Source organism: Neovison vison, chromosome 3, assembly GCF_020171115.1.
Source record: "Neovison vison isolate M4711 chromosome 3, ASM_NN_V1, whole genome shotgun sequence".
Taxonomy (NCBI): Eukaryota; Metazoa; Chordata; class Mammalia; order Carnivora; family Mustelidae; genus Neogale; species Neogale vison.
This window is the reverse complement of record NC_058093.1, coordinates 234,098,454-234,117,595: the sequence shown is the minus strand read 5'-3', so window position 1 is coordinate 234,117,595 and position 19,142 is coordinate 234,098,454. Positions and strand designations below refer to the sequence as shown.

Below are 19,142 nucleotides of genomic sequence, written 5' to 3'. Positions count from 1 at the left end.
CATGATGGACTTTGGTTAACAATACTAGATTGTATATTTGAAAGTCGCTAAAAGCTTGTATCACAAGGAAAAAAATTGTAACTGTGAGCTGATGGATGTTAACTAATTGTAGTAATCATTTTGCAGTTTATACATATATCAGATCATTGTTACACACCTTAAGCTTATACCGTGTTATATGTTGCTCTCAATAAACCTGGGGAGGGGGAGAAGTACAATTAAGTGGTGTAATTAAGTTAAATATTGTTAAGCAATTTACATAGTATTGCTGGAACATTATTAAATAGGTTTTTCTTGTTTCTAAAATGATAAACATGGGGTGCCTGACTGGTTCAGCTCAGTTGTTAGAGACTCTTGATCTTGGGATCATGAGTTTAAGCCCCCACGTTGGGAGTAGTAGACATTACTTACCACACCCCCTGAAAAAAGGGAAAAAAAAAAAAAAAACCCAAATGCTCCAAAATGATAAACATGGATCAGAGAAGTAGAAGCAAAAATGTATGACCAAATAAGGTGGGAAGCAGGTTTGCGGTCTTGACTTTTCCCCCATATGGAGTTGTTTTGCAGTGAGAAGAACGGAGCTAGCTGGAGGTATAGGTCTGAGCCTCTGCGTCCAGATAGTGTAGAAATCATTATCCCAGGTGTTCCTGTAAGGCATAGTTCTGTTTCAGAATCAGAGATGTTAAGTTCTTAATCTTAAGAACTTGTACATAAGCAGAAGAGCTTACAGAAATCAGTCCAGATGTATTAGAAGCAGAGAGTTTTGAGACCTAGGTTCCTTCATTCATCGGTCAATGTAGTTAAAACTTTAAGAACCTGGGAAACATGGGGCGCCTGGGTGGCTCAGTGGGTTAAGCCACTGCCTTTGGCTCAGGTCATGATCTCAGGGTCCTGGGATCGAGTCCCGCATCGGGCTCTCTGCTCAGCAGGGAGCCTGCTTCCTCCTCTCTCTCTGCCTGCCTCTCTGCCTACTTGTAATCTCTCTCTGTCAAATAAATAAATAAAATCTTTAAAAAAAAAAAAAAAAAAAAAGAACCTGGGAAACAAGGAACTCAGGCAGGTCTCCTCTGACCATCAGATCACACGATGGACTAGTTGATCTTGAAGCCTCACCTAAATTTCCTGGGGCTGGCATTTCCTGATTTCCTGTAATTACCTCCTCCCTATGCCCCATGACTCAGAGGTAGTCACAGTACCAGTAAGTACCATCTCTATCCGTGTCACTCTGATTAAGATTTTGGAAATTAGAAGAAACCATGTTGTATCAGGAACCCGTTTTCTAAGTGTGATACAGAACTTCCAACCGAATTTGACTATGTAAAAATGTAAAATAACTTTGATCTTGAAGATAAAAGAATTTTGAAAAATAAAGTATTCCAATGCTTAGAAAGATACAAGATTGAGAATGAAGAAATGGCAGGAAATAGATTTGGTGGGAGTATGCTTTGGGGAAAATTTTGCTTCTATGAATCTGTCCTCCGGAAGTAATCTCAGTATGCAAAGATGTTTAGCGTGTAACAGTGTAATAGGAAAAATAAATGCCTAGATGGCCATGAAAATGGTGACTGATTTAGAATGTAGTATGGCTATAAGTGCTGTGACCTTGAGCACGTTTGCTCTGTGTGCCTCACTTTTCACATCTGTAAACTGGGAATGAAGATAATCACACCTTTCTTAGAATTGTGAAGGTTGTTAGTAACCCATAAAGCCCTTATGGAAGTGCTTGGTATGGAATAAGCAAGCATTCCCCAAATTTTAGAGGGTGTTAGCACTATGCAGCCATTTAAAAAGCATGAGTATATATTAATGTAAAAGGTTTGTGATTTCTATGTCAGTGAAGTTTTAGTACGTGTTATCCATAGAGAAATGCCTAGGACAGAAAATGTTCACAGCTGGTATCTATTTGGATGAGGGGATTGAGGAACAGGTTTCACCTTTTAAAAGCAGGCTTTGCTTTCGTAGTACTGAGAAAAGTGCTGATGGGTATGCTGGGTACTGTGTGCTGTAAGCCTGCTTCGTGATGGGCTGCTTCTGCAGCGTCTCTTGAGCAGTTACCTTACACCTCCAGCCACTGGAAACTTGGCTCTTCGGGACAAGCTATGCCATTTTTAGTCCATTTTGTTATAAAGTACTCCTCATTACAAGCTCAAAGTCATCTGTTGTGTATGTTAGTTTTTCACTTTTTTAGTCACAGAGAAGTTTGAGTCTTCCTGCCATGATAGCCTGTGAGGTACATGAAGGAAGGTAAACTCATGGCCTTTTTAGAATCAGAGGGGAGCTTAAACGACTAGCAGCTAGAGCAGCAGCAGCTTGTCTGGTCGAATGAGGCAGTTGTGATTCGAGTGCTAACAGTGTAGTGTATGCTAAAATTTTATTATTTTTTTAAAAAGATTGTACTTATTTATTTATTTATTTGAGAGAGAGGCAGAAGGAGAGGGAGAAACAGATTCCTGCTGGGCTGGGAGCCCAACTCGGGGCTTGATCCCAGGACCTGGAGATCATGACCTGAGCTGAGGGCAGACTCTCAACCATCTGAGCCACCCAGGCGCCCCTTGCTAAAATTTTAATTTCCAAATTAGTTTTAGCTCTTTCAGCTGTTCATGTAATTCTTTTCTTTTCTTTTTAAAGATTTTATTTATTTGACAGACAGAGATCACAAGCAGGCAGAGAGGCAGGCAGAGAGAGGGAGGGGGAAGCAGGCTCCCTGCTGAGCAGAGAGCCCAATGTGGGGCTCGATCCCAGGACCCTAGGATCATGACCTGAGCTGAAGGCAGAGGCTTTAATTCACTGAGCCCCCTAGGTGCCCCATGTAATTATTTTCAAACCCTTTACCATCTTGATGGTTTTCTTTGGTGCCCAGACTTAAATGCTGTTGTGTCAATGGAGTCTGGTTGATATTCTAGACGCTTTTCTGCTCTGATAGTCTAAGGACACTTCTTTGGCAACCTTCATTGCCTTACCAGCTAAAGCCCTGCTCTTGCATGTGCTCTTTCCCCTATACCTCCAGTCTCTGCTAGCGTATGTGGGACTTTTTTTGGTGATAGTCTAAATGTAGAATTTCACTAACAGCCACTGTTGCCTCATTCAGCTCAACCAAGTCTGAGATCTCTTTGGTCCTCTTTTCATTGTTCTTCTCTTTGTGACGTTCTTCAACTTTAGAATCATAAGTCTGTGATGCTTGTTTATTAAAAGGAGGTAATGTATGCAAGTACTTCATTTGTTGACAGATATTGTTTCTGGTGCCCACTGTGCACCAGTGCTCGGGGCTAGGAAATGAGCAGCCACTGAGTAGGAAGACTTACTGAGCACGCACTTGGTGTGAGAGCTTTGGGAAAGGAAAGGGCAAGCTCTCTGTGGCTACATCAAAAGAAATAGCAACTTCAAGTGGGAGTCCAGGGAAAGCCTTGCTGTGGTGTGGTTGGAGTGAAGGAGAAGAGGGTGTGTGAAGACTCAGAACTTTGAGGAACTGGAAACCATTGTGTTGTATTAGAGGATGGGGATTGTGGTAAGAAGCAAGCAGGAGCCGGGTCCTGGGAGGTCCTGTAAACCACGGTGAAGATCCTAACTTGATCTCAATTCTGGGAGGAAGAAGCTATTGAAACATTTTACTTTATCTTATTTTAAAGCTTTTATTTATTTATTTGACAGAGATAAATCATAAGCAGGCAGAGAAGCAGGCGGGGGGCGGGGGGAAGCAGGCTCCCCGCTGAGCAGAGAGCCCATGCGGAACTCAATCCCAGGACCCTGAGATCATGACCTGAGCCGAAGGCAGAGGCTTATTAACCCACTGAGCCACCCAGGCGCCCCTATTGAAACATTTTAAATAAGAGTATTACATTTGCTCTTTGGGGCGCCTGGGTGGCTCAGTGGGTTAATAAGCCCCTGCCTTCGGCTCAGGTCATGATCTCAGGGTCCTGGGATTGAACCCCATGTAAGACTCCACTCAGCAGGGAGCCTGCTTGCCCCACCCCCGCCTGCCTCTCTGCCTGCTTGTGATTTATCTCTGTCAAATAAATAAACAAAATCTTAAAAAAAAAAAGTATTACATTTGCTTTTTTTTTTTTTTTTTAACATTTGCATTTTTGAAAGAGGAGTCTTCTCATGGGTAATACTCCCAAAAAATGGACTGGGAGCAAACTTTGGTGTGTTATAGCAGTTTGTGATATTCGTTCCCAGCTCACTCTGAGGCCTGGAGAAAAGTAGGCAAGTGGGCTTCTCGAGTGAGGAATTTCATTCACTCTGCCTGACTATAAAAATCTGTGACTCAAATCGGAAACATAATGAAAATGTTTGAGTCATAGTTAAATGTTTCAGTAATTTAGGTTAATTCTATTACAGCTTGCTTTTCCTAGGAGCCATTTAAAATAAAAAACAATAGTGGTATTTAGGAGGTAATTTCTGTCTTATATATAGTTATTCCTTAGAAAAGACTTGAATAGCTGGTAGAATTTGTCCCAGTAGATGTTTTTCCCCCTACATATAACCAGTTCATAAAAAGGCCTTGTCTCTGGGGCACCTGGGTCACACAGTAGGTTAAGCATCCAACTCTTAGTTTTGGCTCAGGTCTTAATCTCAGGGTCGTGAGATCGAGTCCTGGGTCAGGCTCTGTGCTGTGAAATCTGTTTAAGATTCTCTATTCCTCTGCCCCTTCATCCCTCTCCTAACCCCAACATGCGTGTGCTCTCTCTATATAAAATTTTTTTTTTTTTTAAGATTTTATTTATTTATCAGAGGGGGGTGGAGAGAGCGAGCACAGGCAGACAGAATGGCAGGCCTGAGGCAGAGGGGGAAGCAGGCTCCCTGCCAAGCAAGGAGCCCGATGTGGGACTCGATCCCAGGAGGCTGGGATCATGACCTGAGCTGAAGGCAGCTGCTTAACCAACTGAGTCACCCAGGCATCCCTATAAAATTATTTTTTAAGGCCTTTTCTAAGTAATACTGATTTTAACCATCAGTATTCATTCATTTATTCATTTTTAAGTTTATTTAGTTTTTTTTTTAGTAATCTCTACATCCACCAGGGACTTGAACTCACGACCCAATGATCAAGAAGACATACTCTACCAACTGAGCCATCCAGGAGCCCCCATCAGAATTTATTTTGGACATAATGATGTAACATAGTTTAAGTATCATGGCTTACATTCTTTCCCAAGTTTTAAGATAATGCTTGTGTTCAGGGCGCCTGGGTGGCTCAGTGGGTTAAAGCCTCTGCCTTTGGCTCAGGTCATGATCCCAGGTCCTGGGATCGAGCCCCACGTCAGGCTCTCTGCTCAGTGGGGAGCCTGCTTCCTACTCTCTCTCTCTCTCTCTGCCTGCTTCTCTGCCTACTCGTGATCTCCGTCTGTCAAATAAATAAAATCTTAAAAAAAAAAAAGAAAGAAAGATAATGCTTGTGTTCATTTCTAAAATGTGGCAGAGTAATTAACTTTGACTTTTACTTCCATTCTTGATGACCTATCATATTTTGTTCAGAGTGGAAATCCCTGTTGTGGTAGCAGGTTAGAGTTTATGGATTTAGGAGGTCAAGAGCTGAATTTGGAAAGTGTCAGATGTTAAACAAATGGAAGGTTTTTATAATAGAGTTTATTCTTTTATTTCGCCACCAGAACCCAAGAGATGGGGGGGAAATTTCAGAGGAAAAAATTGCAGAGCATCCCCTTGGCAAGAGTAAGAATTTTCCACTACCACTTGCCCTAAGGGCATTGACATGCCCCATCAGGGAAATATTACTGGGTGCAATCATCAGGAACAGCACTGCCTGCTCCTCACTCACAAAGCCCTCTGTCTGAAATTCACAGAAGCCTACAGACAAAAGAAAATTATGCCTTAGTTTGAAAAGTATCCATTGAACCTAATGAATCTTTTCCTTCCTTAGAGTGTGCTTCCTAATAGATTAAATCCTAAATTGACTCTTAAAAAAACACAAAGCAGAGTCACACTGTAGGTTAAAAGAAGTCTTTCCTTCTTTGAAGTTCCTTAGGTAAGACCATTTTTACTTTGAGCTTTAGTTACCTAACTAAAATGAGGACATAGGTTGATCAAGATGATGTGAGGGCGTTTCTAGCTAAGAGAATACTAGAACATAGCAAGTTTTTAAGACCAGTTTGGATTGATGCTTCTTTATGGATTTATGCTGCTTTCTCACAGAGATCAGTTACAAATAGAAACATACATAAAACTTTGAGAGACATCAGGCACCTTTGCAAGTGAGCAGTGGGAGGGACAGAGGGATGGGGAGAGAATCTCAAGCTAACTCCGTGCTGATCGCTGAGCCCGAGATGGGGCTCAGTCCGACAACTCTGAGATCATGACCTGTGCTAAAATGAAGAGCCAAGATGCTTAATCAAATGAGCCACCCAGGTGCCCCCTAAGACTTAAAGGTAATAAATTTCTCAAGGTGTTCTTGGCCTAGAGCTGGCATACTTGGCACTTGAAAAACAGCACAAAGTAAACAGGCTGTTCTGAACAAGCCCTTCATGGGATCTATAATCCATTATTAGACTTGGTGGTTGTTGTTGTTTCTTGTATTATTTTTTGTGTTTGGAGAACTTTTCAATTATTTATTTAACAGACAGAGATCACAAGCAGGCAGAGAGGTAGACAGAGAGAGAGGAAAGGAAGCAGGCTCCCTGCCGAGCAGAGAGCCCGATGTGGGGCTCGATCCCAGGACTCTGGGATCATGACCCGAGCTGAAGGCAGAGGCCTCAACCCACTGAGCCACCCAGGCACCCCTGGAGAACTTTTCAAAAGGTGGATTTCTAGACCCAACCCCAAACGCATTGAACCAGATTCTTGAAGAGCAGGCCCTGAGATTGTATGGTTTATAAACAGCTCCCAGATGATATTTTTCTTTTAACTCTCAAATATTTAATTGCCTCCCAGTTAAGTTGACAAAATTGCTGTTTGGTTGAGAAAAGCTTGAGGTCAATTTTTTTTTAAGGTCTTCCCAGGTCATTTGTTCTATTAGCATTTCACATCTGAGTCATTCCTAAATATTTAGCCAACAGTTAAATGTGTATCCATATAATTTCTGTACAGCAAAGAAATTATTTAATATATTTCATATATTTAAAATAAAATAGACCTTTGGGGCAGAGGCACCTGGCTGGCTCAATCAGTAGAGTGTGCAACTCTAGATGTCAGAGTTGTGAGTTTGATTCCCATGGGATTGAGCCCCATGTTGGGCTTCCTGCGCAGCGGGAAGTCTGCTTCTTCCTCTGCCCCTTCCCCCCCACCAAGTGCACTCTCTCTTTCTCAAAGTTTTTTTAAATGAAATGGTTCTTTTTCTTTTTCTTTTCTTTTTTTTTTTTTTGTCAGAGAGAGATCACACATAAGCAGGGGGAGATGGAGGGAGAGGGAGAAGGCTCCCATTGAGCAGAGAGCCCAACAGGGCTTGATCCCAGGACCCTGGGATCATGACCTAAGCTGAAGGCAGACACTTAACCAACCAAGCCACCCAGGCACCCCAAATGTTCTGCTTTTAAAATGCTGGTATGTGATCAGTTGTTGGAGTGCAAAAGTGTCTTAGTACTTAAAGGTCATTGGGACCTCTGTGCCGTATTAAAAATTTTTGGCACCTGTGACAGTAAGAAACATTTTCAAGTAAATTTTCCATTTGAGGTCATAGGTTCATCATTGAATCTTGTATTCTTTTCATGTTCAAGATCATGCGTGATCAAGTTAATTATGACATCCAGAAAAAATACAGTAAAAAAATTTAAATGGTTTCAAATTTCCATCTTGATGGGGCATTTTACTGTTGTAGGTCTCTGAAGTTTTATACAGGTTGATTGTAGTAGGAACAGAATTAAAGTGAAAGGTTCTCATTTATTCAGTTGGGGAGTATTGCTATTCATTGCATAAGCATTTCCAGCAGGAATTTCACCTTAACCTAATGTGTCCCTGCAGTGAAATGCAAGGATGAATTTTGCCTCTTGAGATTATACACTCACAGTCTGTTTCTGGACTGTTTTGTGACATTTCCTAGTTAGGTTGCAGGGCTATTTAATGAACTGGAGCTCAAAAAGCAAATCATACTCTTCCTACACTTCAAAGCTCTGAGTTGCACAAAAATCAGAGCTAGAGGGCTTACCAAATGAATCTAATTGGATAGTAAGGCTATTTTGCCAGGTTATATATAACCAGTGACAGTTAAAATTCAGTGTGTAATCATGGAAAATGAACATTTGACTTAAAAATACTATATGTAGGGGCGCCTGGGTGGCTCAGTGGGTTAAGCCCCTGCCTTCGGCTCAGGTCATGATCTCAGGGCCCTGCGATCGAGTCCCGCACTGGGCTCTCGGCTCATCAGGGAGCCTGCTTCCCTTCCTCTTGCCTCTCTGCCTACTTGTGATCTCTGTCAAATAATTTTTTAAAAAATACTGTATGTAGAGGTGCATGGCTGGCTTAGTCATTTAAGCATCTGACTCTTGATTTTGGCTGAGGTCATAATCTCAGGGCTCTGTGCTGGGCATGGAGCCTGCTTAAGATTCTCCCTCTGCCTCTCCCACCACCCCCAAACTCCTTCTTTTTAAAAACAAAACAAAACAAAAAAACTATATGCAGTTTGAGGAGAGACTATACCTTTTCTAATTTTTAGCTCTCCCTAGTTATCAAACTTGGAAAACTACCATAGTTACCTTTCAGAAAGTCAGGGAAAGTTGTTGTACACTTACTTTAATGTCCAGTTGCTTTCGTACTGATATGTATGTGTTCAGTATTATTTGGATGTCTACAGTGTGCTAGACACTGTTCTCAAGACCATGTAACATCGGCTTTATCTGTCCCTGCGTCTGCACTGTGGCATTTACTGTCTGAACTAGAGATGTGGACCCTTTAAGAGCTGTTAAAGGACCACTTTGGCCCAGGGAAGAAGACTTACTTGACTTAAAGATTTATTTGACTCAAGAGTGAGGTGATGCCGGAGGTTTATTCATTTATTTGATAAATCAAATTTCAAAAGGTACAAAGTGAGAAGTCTCCCTCTACTCCATACCCAGTTACAGCATTAAGATTTTGTAATACCTTCCCAAAGGTATTTCCTTGTACAAATGATAGTCCGTGTAGGTGATGCTTCACACTTGTGTTTTTCCCCTTTGTATACAGTGTATCTTAGAGGAAGTTTTCACTTCGGTATGAATGGAGTTGTTTTACCTTTCTATAGTTAATAAAAAAAAAACCTCTGCTGTGACTAAACTTACTCTGCTGAGCCTATCTGAAGAACAAATTCCTTGTAGTGGATTATATGGGGTAAAAAGATTGTACTTGTAGTTTTTGATATATATTGTCAAACTGCCCTCCAGAGATTTTGTAACATTTTTTTCTTAGTGCTCAGCAGCCACATATACGGGTGGTCACAAAGTATGGAAGCAGAATTGAATTACAAACACTGAATGAACTGTTACTTTTACATAGAACATGTAATACATTACATGCAGTTGATATGTCCTTACTAACTGTGCACTAGCACAGAATTTCATTGATCTCTGCTCAGGCACTTGCCTCTAAGTGATTGAGGACTCTGAATTTTTTTTTCTCCTATTTACACCAAAATTTCCAGATTTTGTAGCCCCCCTATAATAAGAATCCCTATTTCTTCTTTTCTTCTTTTTTTAAAGATTTTGTTTGTCTGTTTGACAGAGAGAGCGAGAGAGGGAACATAAGCAGGGGAAGAGGGAGAAGCAGGCATCCTGCTGAGCAGGGAGCCTGATGAGGGCTTGATCCCAGAACCCTGGGATCATGACCCAAGCCGAAGGCAGAGAGAGAGATGCTTAACAACTGAGCTACCGGGCACCCCAAGAATCCCCCATTTCTTTTTTTCTTTTTTTCGTTTTTTTAAAGATTTTTAAAATTTATTTATTTGACAGCGAGGGAGGGAACACAAGCAGGGGGAGTGGGAGAGGGAGAACCAGGCTTCCCGCTGAGCAGGGAGCCCGATACAGAGCTCAGTCCCAGGACGCTGGAACCATGACCCGAGCTAAAGGCAGACACCTAACAACTGAGCCACTCAGGCACTCCCAAGAATCCCTATTTCTATACATCTTTGTAAACTTGGCACATTTTCTCAACTCATTTGTCAGTTTGTTTTAAATTGATGTCTTTGTAATTTTATTTCTCATTCCTGTTATGACTGAGATTTATTGAGCATCTTCTAGCCGTTTGTTACCCACTCAGGATATTTTATCTCTTTGATGGGATATACCATGGCATATACAACTTGATCCCCCTCACCATGCCATGTGTGTGTGTAAGTGTGTAAATAATGTATCGTTAGAGGTTTCCCCCAAACATTCTCTTCCTTCCTGTGTAATTCAAATCCAGTATTTATCTGCCAAGGGTTTTGATAACCCTAAGAAGCAGTTGATTATTGGGGCGCCTAGGTGGCTCAGTGGGTTGAGCCGCTGCCTTCGGCTCAGGTCATGATCTCAGGGTCCTGGGATCGAGTCCCGCATCGGGCTCTCTGCTCAGCAGGGAGCCTGCTTCCTCCTCTCTCTCTGCCTGCCTCTCTGCCTACTTGTGATCTCTCTCTGTCAAATAAATAAATAAAATCTTAAAAAAAAAAGTTGATTATCTTGCTTAATTTAACAGATTTTTATGTATTTGTGCTATGTACAGACTATGTATTTTCTTTAAGATGTGTTTTATTTGGAAACAGATTGATCTCTATGAAACATGAAATGCAAAATTGCTTATTTTGGCTTTTTTCTCCCCAATTAGTTGGTGACAAAGTTCCTGCTGATATAAGATTAACTTCCATCAAATCTACTACTCTAAGAGTTGACCAGTCTATTCTCACAGGTAAGCATTATACATTGGAAGGTCGCTGAATGTTGAAGTCCTGCTCAAACTTCAGTCTGAGTGAGTTGGCTCCTGCCCCTCCTGTTTGTTTTTAGGATTTCACCTTAACTCTCTCCAAGATACTTATTTCTTAATGCTTTAGAAATCAGGCTTGTTTGCTGTTGTATCGGGTTTAAAGGTATTTAAAAAGAAACTTGGCTTTCATCTCATAAGACCTTTATTTGTCTTTAATTTTATCAAAAATTAGCTTTCACCAAAAATCTTTTGTTTTTACTTCCTAAAAAAAGAAGTTACAAATTCCTACATTAGCAGAGGTTATAATCTTAAGGTTGAAGTGTTTCTGTCTGTTTTATAGAAAATGAAATAATTACTTATTGTCCTTTTTCCAGGCAGGAGGCAAAGTTTCTGGAGCTATAATTTTTTTCATTGCAGGAATACTAATCTTACATCTAACCTATTTGCAATGATCAAATGTACAAATAACAGAAGTTAGCAATCATCCCCCCCACCCCCCTGCCAAGTGGTAAATGTTTTACTGCCTAAAGTTTGCATGCTTAGATTTGAGATTGTTTGGAACATTTTTCCATTTTTGTTTGATAAAGGCACAGTGTAGGGTGGAGGGTTCTAATTAGCTGGAAGTAAGGTGGTCAGAAGATTAACTTCAACACAATGCTAACCTGAACTAAATAGAGTAATTAGAAAATCCAAAGGTAATCAAGATTTATCTGATTATCAGTTTTGAAAAGCAACTGAAGTCCTAAGAGGTAGTACTGTGAATAAGGTGGGCTCTTTTATTGTTTCTCTATGAATAGCTTAGTTACTAAACCTCCCGTTAGCAGCAACAAGCTGAAAGCTAATTTGAGCCATAAAATGTTGGGAAACTGATTAGGTGGTGCATATATTTTCATTGTATGCCTACAGAAATAATTACATTTTTAAAACTTCACATAAAATTTCTTCAGTGTTTTTTGTTTTGTTTTTGCTAAATAATCATACTGTAGTTTCAGGCTAGATTGAAGAAGCAGGTTTGTTGGGATATCAAGAGTTGAGTTTGGCTACCTGAAATTTAAATGAACAACTGGAGCCATATTTCTCGTTACTCAGACCTGGCCCAGTTACACATTCCATAAATGATGTTAAGTAAGGTTGAAACGAAATTCAACAAGACATTGTAAAAGTTCTCAGTAGCAGCCCTTTATATACTGTGTGATGTTTTTGTGCTGATTGTTTTTCAGTTTTGTTTTGTTGAAATAGAATGGTCTGATCACTCACTGCTAGTGCCAGTATTTCTGAAGCCGTGTTTTCATTTCTCTTGTCTGGCATTGATGAACAAAAATGGGCTTCCCAGTAGATGCTCTTCATTATACGTATAATGTATCTAGTGTGTTCACAAGATCATTATGTTAAGAATAAGTATATTTTGACCTTTTTATGAAGTTTTAGTGTGTATATGTAAGTTTATAACAAGTAAGTATAAATATATGTTCACAGTATTAGAGTATGAAGTTGATTCCTGAAAATAAACTCGATTTGAGTAGTTACTTCAGGAAATACAGGCAGTTGACTGGGATTCTGTTTCTAAATATTACTGGTCTTCCTCTTTTGAGCGAATTTGGTCTCTCACCCCCTTTCCTGAGTGTGGGGTAGCGTGAGTGGGGCGCTCAGGGTCTGGGTGTGCGTCACATGGACCTGACCATGCTTCCTGCACCCCCCGCAGGCGAGTCTGTGTCCGTCATCAAGCACACAGACCCCGTCCCGGACCCGCGGGCCGTCAACCAAGATAAGAAGAACATGCTCTTTTCTGTGAGTACTTCATCACACGCTGTCACTTGGGGACATTCCCAGAATGTAAGATCTGCAAGGTTTTAAGGTGGTTTATTCTTAAGTAAACTCTCCACCCAGCGTGGGGCTGAATGCAAGACCCCAAGATCGATAGTCACATGCTCCCCTGACTGAGCCAGCCAGGGGAGCTGTTCTAATTGGCAAGTTTTCGAGGGGCCATCAAGAGATCAGTCACACATCTTTAGATTCTTATCTATAACCCAGAAAAGTAGGTGTTCATGGGCAAGGCTTATCAGCCTATGAAAGATATTTTTTGAATGATGTGGGTGATAGTGTATGTAGTTTACAATGAAAAGGTGTGAGTTTAGAGAGAGCAAATGTGGTAAACCATTTAATAATTGGGGAGTATGGATGAAAATTAACAGGGATATTTATTGTACGATTTCAGGTTTTCTGTTAAATTTTTTTGAAATAAAAGGTTGAGAAATTTATATTTTTGCTTGTTTGGTTTTTTAAATGCTGTTTCAAGTGGTAGGTTTTTGTGGGTGAGCCTGGGAGCCTAATCACTCATAGTAAGGAAAGTGCTATAGAATTACAGTGGAAACAATGAAGTTGTAGCAGGCCAGCACTGGGAGTTAAAATAGGTTGGGGGGAGAGTGCTATACTTGATTTCATTGATTTTTTTTTTTTTAATGCCAGTGCTTGAGTGGAGATCCTCAAGGTAACTTATGGGTCTGGGTGCCCTACTTATTGTAGGTAATAAAAGTAGGGGAGGTTGGGCTTTTGGAGCCAGCAGTGGAGAGTGCTTAGGGTTGAGAGCTGTTTGGAGTTCAAAAAATGGAGGAACGCAGAGGGGTTAGAGCCTGAGCTAGTCTGCAAGCCAGGTTTGGTATGGTAAATAGAGATTCTGTGGGGGGTCGGGTTGGAGCTGCGCTGGGTGAGTGGGGAGCCACATGAAATGAGAATAAAGAAGAGCTGTATCATGCTTCCTGGATTGTCAAGGTTGGATGGCTGGTTCTCTGAAGAGCAGCCTCTAGAAGGCCCAGTAGAATATGAGAGTCTGTGTGCTCTAATCAAAACCCACATGAGTCTGAGTTTGCTAGTTGGTGTTTAAATTGGGTGCGGTGTTAATCTTATAACTGGTTTCCTCTCCTTCTGACGTAGGGTACAAACATTGCTGCTGGCAAAGCCATGGGAGTGGTGGTGGCAACTGGAGTGAACACAGAAATTGGCAAGATCCGGGATGAGATGGTGGCGACAGAGCAGGAGAGAACCCCGCTCCAGCAGAAACTAGATGAGTTTGGGGAACAGCTTTCCAAAGTCATCTCCCTGATTTGCATTGCGGTCTGGATCATAAACATTGGGCACTTCAACGACCCAGTTCATGGAGGCTCCTGGATCAGGGGTGCTATTTACTACTTCAAAATTGCGGTGGCTCTGGCTGTGGCAGCCATTCCTGAAGGTCTGCCCGCTGTCATCACCACCTGCCTGGCTCTTGGAACTCGCAGAATGGCAAAGAAAAATGCCATTGTTCGAAGCCTCCCTTCTGTAGAAACCCTTGGTTGTACTTCTGTTATCTGCTCGGACAAGACTGGTACGCTGACAACGAACCAGATGTCTGTGTGCAGGGTAAGTGGGAGTGATTTAAGACTCTTTGCTGGTGCTGAGTTTCGGTACATCCTAGGAATATGCCCTCATGCCATCAAAACCTTGGATGTGTAATATGATAATATGATACTTTTTTTTTTTTTTAAGATTTTGTTTATTTATTTGACAGAGAGATCACAAGGAGGCAGAGAGGCAGGCAGAGGAGGAGGGGAAGCAGGCTCCCCACTGAGCCACCGATGCAGGGCTTGATCCCAGGACCCTGAGACCATGACCTGAGCTGAAGGCAGAGGCTTAACCTACTGAGCCACTCAGGCGCCCCCAATATGATACCTTTTTAAGTGCTTTAAACAGACAGGTTGTGTATATAGCCAGAGCCAAAGGTAATCTGATGCCCCAGAGGAATTAGTCCTCTAATTCCTAAAATTGATTCATGAAATAAAGGGTATCTGCATGGTTGATGTGCTTATATTGGGGAAGGTGACCATAGACAGTCTGTAAATGTGTTAGGTGACTATGTTCCTTTTGTATTCCTGCTCCTCTGTCTCTGAGGGCATGTATGTTACTGGACCAACCTTAAAGGAAGAGAATTTTATAAAGCAGCCAGTTCCCTCCATACGTGCCTAGCTAAACTTCTAACTGGTATTTCCATAAAACATTGAATGAGACATGCTTTCTTGAAAGGTGAGTAAGTGCCTTTAACTTACTTTCTTATATGTGTTCATCCTTCCCTTCTTAGGTTATTTTGACCATCACTAGGGGGATAAAATAAACTATTTAAACCTGCCCTTAGAAAAGTAGTAACCAGAAACACTGATACCCCTGAATTACGTTCTTTACCTAGGTTTTATTTAAACAATTTTGTACAAGTCTTTTTTTAAGGTATAATTTCCCAGAAGGTACACTACTCATAAAAATACTGAGTGGAAAAATAAGTGGATACCAAAGATTATCTTAAATAATGAGGGAATCAGCAAAACTGGTTACAAGGGCATTTGAGGAAGTACTCAATAACAGCATAGAATTGCTATGAGTTCGTGCAAAGCCTGGTTAATATCCAGTAGGGCAGTAAAACTACAGCTTATCTTTCCTACAGGCCACACAAATCCACAACTTCATGTAACATGAGCTCTTAATAATAAATAGCACAGTGGAACAATGTTAATATTTTTCTAGAATACTACATCTTTGAGTCTGTTAAAGGAATGCTTCTGAATGACATCGTAGGGACATGTGGACATCCTCTTGGCCTTAATAACTCCAGGTTTTGGATAATACATTTTCCCATTAGAAATTGTTTTTATTTATTTATTTTTTTAGACCTCAGAATTGCAGACTTTTTAAAATTCTTTTAAAGACATTTATTTATTTGACAGAGAGATCACAAGTAGGCAGAGAGGCGGAGTGTGGGGGGAGTAGGCTCCCTGCTGAGCAGAGAGCCTGATTCGGGGCTTGTTCCCAGGACCTTGAGATCATGATCTGAGCCGAAGGCAGAGGCTTAACCCACTGAGCCACCCAGGTGCCCCAGAAATTGTTTTTAATACAGTTAAACCCTCTGAATCTTTATCTTGCCCCATTTAAACTCGTGGTGATTTTTAGATACATAGTCATCATTGGTGTTCATTCCATCTCTGCCTCCCTCTGGCCATTCATTGTGTAGTCCACATCCCAACTTAGAATGAACAGATAGGTGTTTCGTCTCTTAAGTGGTAAGCTGCTAGTCTGTCCTGGGTTTCACCAGAAGTGCAGGGTTTGACTCAGCTGTCTAAGTTTTCATTCCTTGGAAACAGAAAAGGTTGCATAAATCAGCTAATAGCTAGTTGGCAACTAATTTCAAACTGTGGCAGCAAATGAGATTTCATACTAAAAATAAAAGAGTCCATAGTAAAAATGTTTTGTTTTTATATTTTCCCTTAACTGGTTTAAGATATTTTCTTCTATTAAAGAAACAGCCTAGCCTGCCTCTTTGTTCTTGTCTCCCTCTATGACAGAAAGCTGATGCTAATCAGTATTCTCCAGGAGGTTTCTTGCAGTGGGTTGCATAACTGCCCTTGACTTAAGGATACTTTCATCATCCAGTTCCTAAATGGTTTACTTGCTCGCAGTCTAAAATGCCTATGTGCGTTCAGATTTACTTAATGCGGATTAGAATTCTGAATATCTTAGAGTGTTTTGGGCATTGGTATAAACCCAAAGAGTTTCATTTTATAAACCATACATTAAGTGTAGTAATGCTAACTTGCTTTGATATTGCTCAGTACAGTTAATTTGCTTTCTCACATGTGACTTTGAATCATATGGTAATCATGCTAAAGAGGTTTAAAAAATTAAGGCTCTGAGAAGTTAGTAACAAATCCACGGGTAACACAACTTCTAATAAAAGGTAAAGTTGGATTTTCTTATAGGAGAGATTGGTGGTTAAACCCAGTCCTCTTTCTTCCACTTAATAATTATATAACCTGGAGCACGTGTTTTAACCTCTCTGGTCCTTTGTTCTCTTCTGTAAAATGTCAGGCATCTTTGGTAGGAACCATTTGACAAGCTTCCTTTTTTAGGTGCTGTATCTGTTAGAAAAAAATGTAGGTGTCACTGATCTGGCTGCATGTGACCTTGGACATGAATCTTTTCCTCATTTGACACTGGTTGTATATGTTTGAACTAGAACCTTTTTTTTTTTAATCAGGAGTCACTTTTAAATCCCATTATATGGGCGCCTGGGTGGCTCAGTGGGTTAAGCCGCTGCCTTCGGCTCAGGTCATGATCTCAGGGTCCTGGGATCGAGTCCCGCATCGGGCTCTCTGCTCGGCAGGGAGCCTGCTTCCTTCTCTCTCTCTCTCTCTCTCTGCCTGCCTCTCTGTCTACTTGTGATCTCTCTCTGTCAAATAAATAAATAAAATCTTTAAAAAATATTAAAAAATTAAAAAAAAAATCCCATTATATACTTTCTTTTTTAAGACATTTTCTGTGTCTTGCTCATGGCATTAGTTCCGTTCCAAGGCTGATTTGTATCTAAGTATACTTTTGAAATGAAGCTTTTTGGGCCACTGACTGGCTCAGTTAGCATGCAACTCTTCAGTCTCAGAGACTGTGAGTTCAAGTCCCAGGTATGGTGCGGAGATTACTTTTTTTTTTTTTTTTTTTAAGGTTGTATTTACTTATTAGAAAGAGAGCGAGAGCACAAGCGGGAAGAAGAGGGAGAAGCAGACTTCCCGAGAATAAGAGCGCGACATGGGGCTCAACCCTGGGATCACAACCTGAGCTGAAGGCATATGCTTCACCAACCGAGCCACCCAGGCACCCCACAGAGATTACTTTAAAAAGAAAAGAAAAAAATGAAGCCTTTTGGGGTTCCTGGGTGGCTTCAGTCGGGTAAGCACCCGACTCTTGGTTTGAGCTCAGGTGGTGATCTCAGGATCGTCAGATCCGAACTCCACACTGGGTTCCGCGTCTACCCCCTGCCTCTTAAAAACAACAACAACAAAATGAAGCTTTTGGAATTTCAAAGTTAATACTATATAACAAGCAAATCTTGTGAGGCCCAAAAAAAAAAAAAAAAATTTATTTATTGATTAGGAGTTGGGATGCTCTGAAAAGATGTTTTAAATTTTTTTTTTTTTTTTTTTTACAGATTTTATTTATTTATTTGACAGAGAGAGATGACAGGCAGGCAGAGAGGCAGGCAGAGAGAGAGGAAGAAGCAGGCTCCCTGCTGAGCAGAGAGCCGGATGTGGGGCTCGATCCCAGGTCCCTGAGATCATGACCTGAGCCGAAGGCAGTGGCTTAATCCACTGAGCCACCCAGGCGCCGCCAAGATGTTTTAAATTTTTAAGGCATTACCTGGCTCTCATAACTTGAGTTTAATATTTAAATTTATTTTAGAACAGTTTGATCATATTCCTTTTTTTTTTTTTTTTTAAGATTTATTTATTTGACAGAGACTGCAAGAGAGGGAACACAAGCAGGGGGAGTAGGAGAGGGAGAAGCAAGCAAGCTTCCCGCTGAGCAGGGAGCCCAACTCGGGGCTTGATCCCAAAATCCTGGGATCATGACTTGAGCCAAAGGCAGATGCTAACAACTGAGCCACCCAGCCACCCCCAGTTTGAACATATTCTTAATTGTTTGTGTTTCAGAGGGATTTTAGTGTGGCAAAAGTATAGTTGAAATAGCACTTTGTGTTTTTGTGTTCTATGATAAGATTTTATAGTTCCAATTTGCATGAAAACATGTCTAAATCTGAGTTTTCTAAACTGGGCTTCTGAATTAGGATTGAAAAGCAAAACGAGGGGGAAAAGAAACCTCTTATCTTTAAGAAACTAGCTCATGGGACATCTGGGTGGAACAGCCATTAAGCATTTACCTTGGGCTCAGGTCATCCAAGGTCCTGAGATGGAGCCCCACATCGGGCTCTATGCTCAGCGGTAAGCCTGTTTCTCCCTCTCCCACACTGCCCCTGCTTGTGTTCCCTCTTTCATACACACACACTCAATCGTCTCTTTCTCTCTCTCTCAATTAAATAAATAAATAAAAATCTTTTGAAAAAAGAAAAAGAAACTAGCTCATGTCACCTTATTGTATAAAATGAAGACTCTTTTCCTAAACGTGCGTGTGTATGTGTTCTGTCTTGGTAACATAAGTTCATTCAGCTCTGCAGCCTCTATGCTGTACACATGGGGTTATGGAGCTTCATAGAAAAGGAGCTATTGCCACAATAAAAATAAGTGGGAAGGAGGAAAGAAATAATTTGTCTCATTTTACTCAGGGAATGTTTATGCAGCTCAGAAATGTGAGTTTATTCTTCCCAGGCTTTTACTATTAGCTCTGGGGCAGAACTACCTAATTTTTTTTCTCAGCCAGCCATTTGAAATTTGGAATTCTGAGCCCTCTGGAGCACTGCTGTGTTTGTGGACTTGACTGAGAGTCCTCATAACTCCTGTGCCATGTGGGTTGTCTTCTGT

The 19,142-nt window shown here is 41.0% G+C and overlaps 1 protein-coding gene across 2 annotated transcripts in view; it reads left to right on the top strand.

Annotated features, from left to right (window-relative positions):
- ATP2A2 (ATPase sarcoplasmic/endoplasmic reticulum Ca2+ transporting 2) overlaps positions 1-19,142 on the top strand; it is a 60,512-nt gene that overhangs the window by 25,181 nt on the left and 16,189 nt on the right. For both annotated transcript variants that reach the window (XR_006383971.1, XM_044244298.1), the window contains exons 6-8: positions 10,720-10,800; positions 12,518-12,603; positions 13,747-14,211. Coding sequence is in view for 1 of the 2 variants with exons in the window: in XM_044244298.1 (XP_044100233.1) it covers positions 10,720-10,800; positions 12,518-12,603; positions 13,747-14,211 (632 nt within the window). In the remaining variant the exon portion in view is untranslated. The remainder of the gene's footprint in view (positions 1-10,719; positions 10,801-12,517; positions 12,604-13,746; positions 14,212-19,142) is intronic.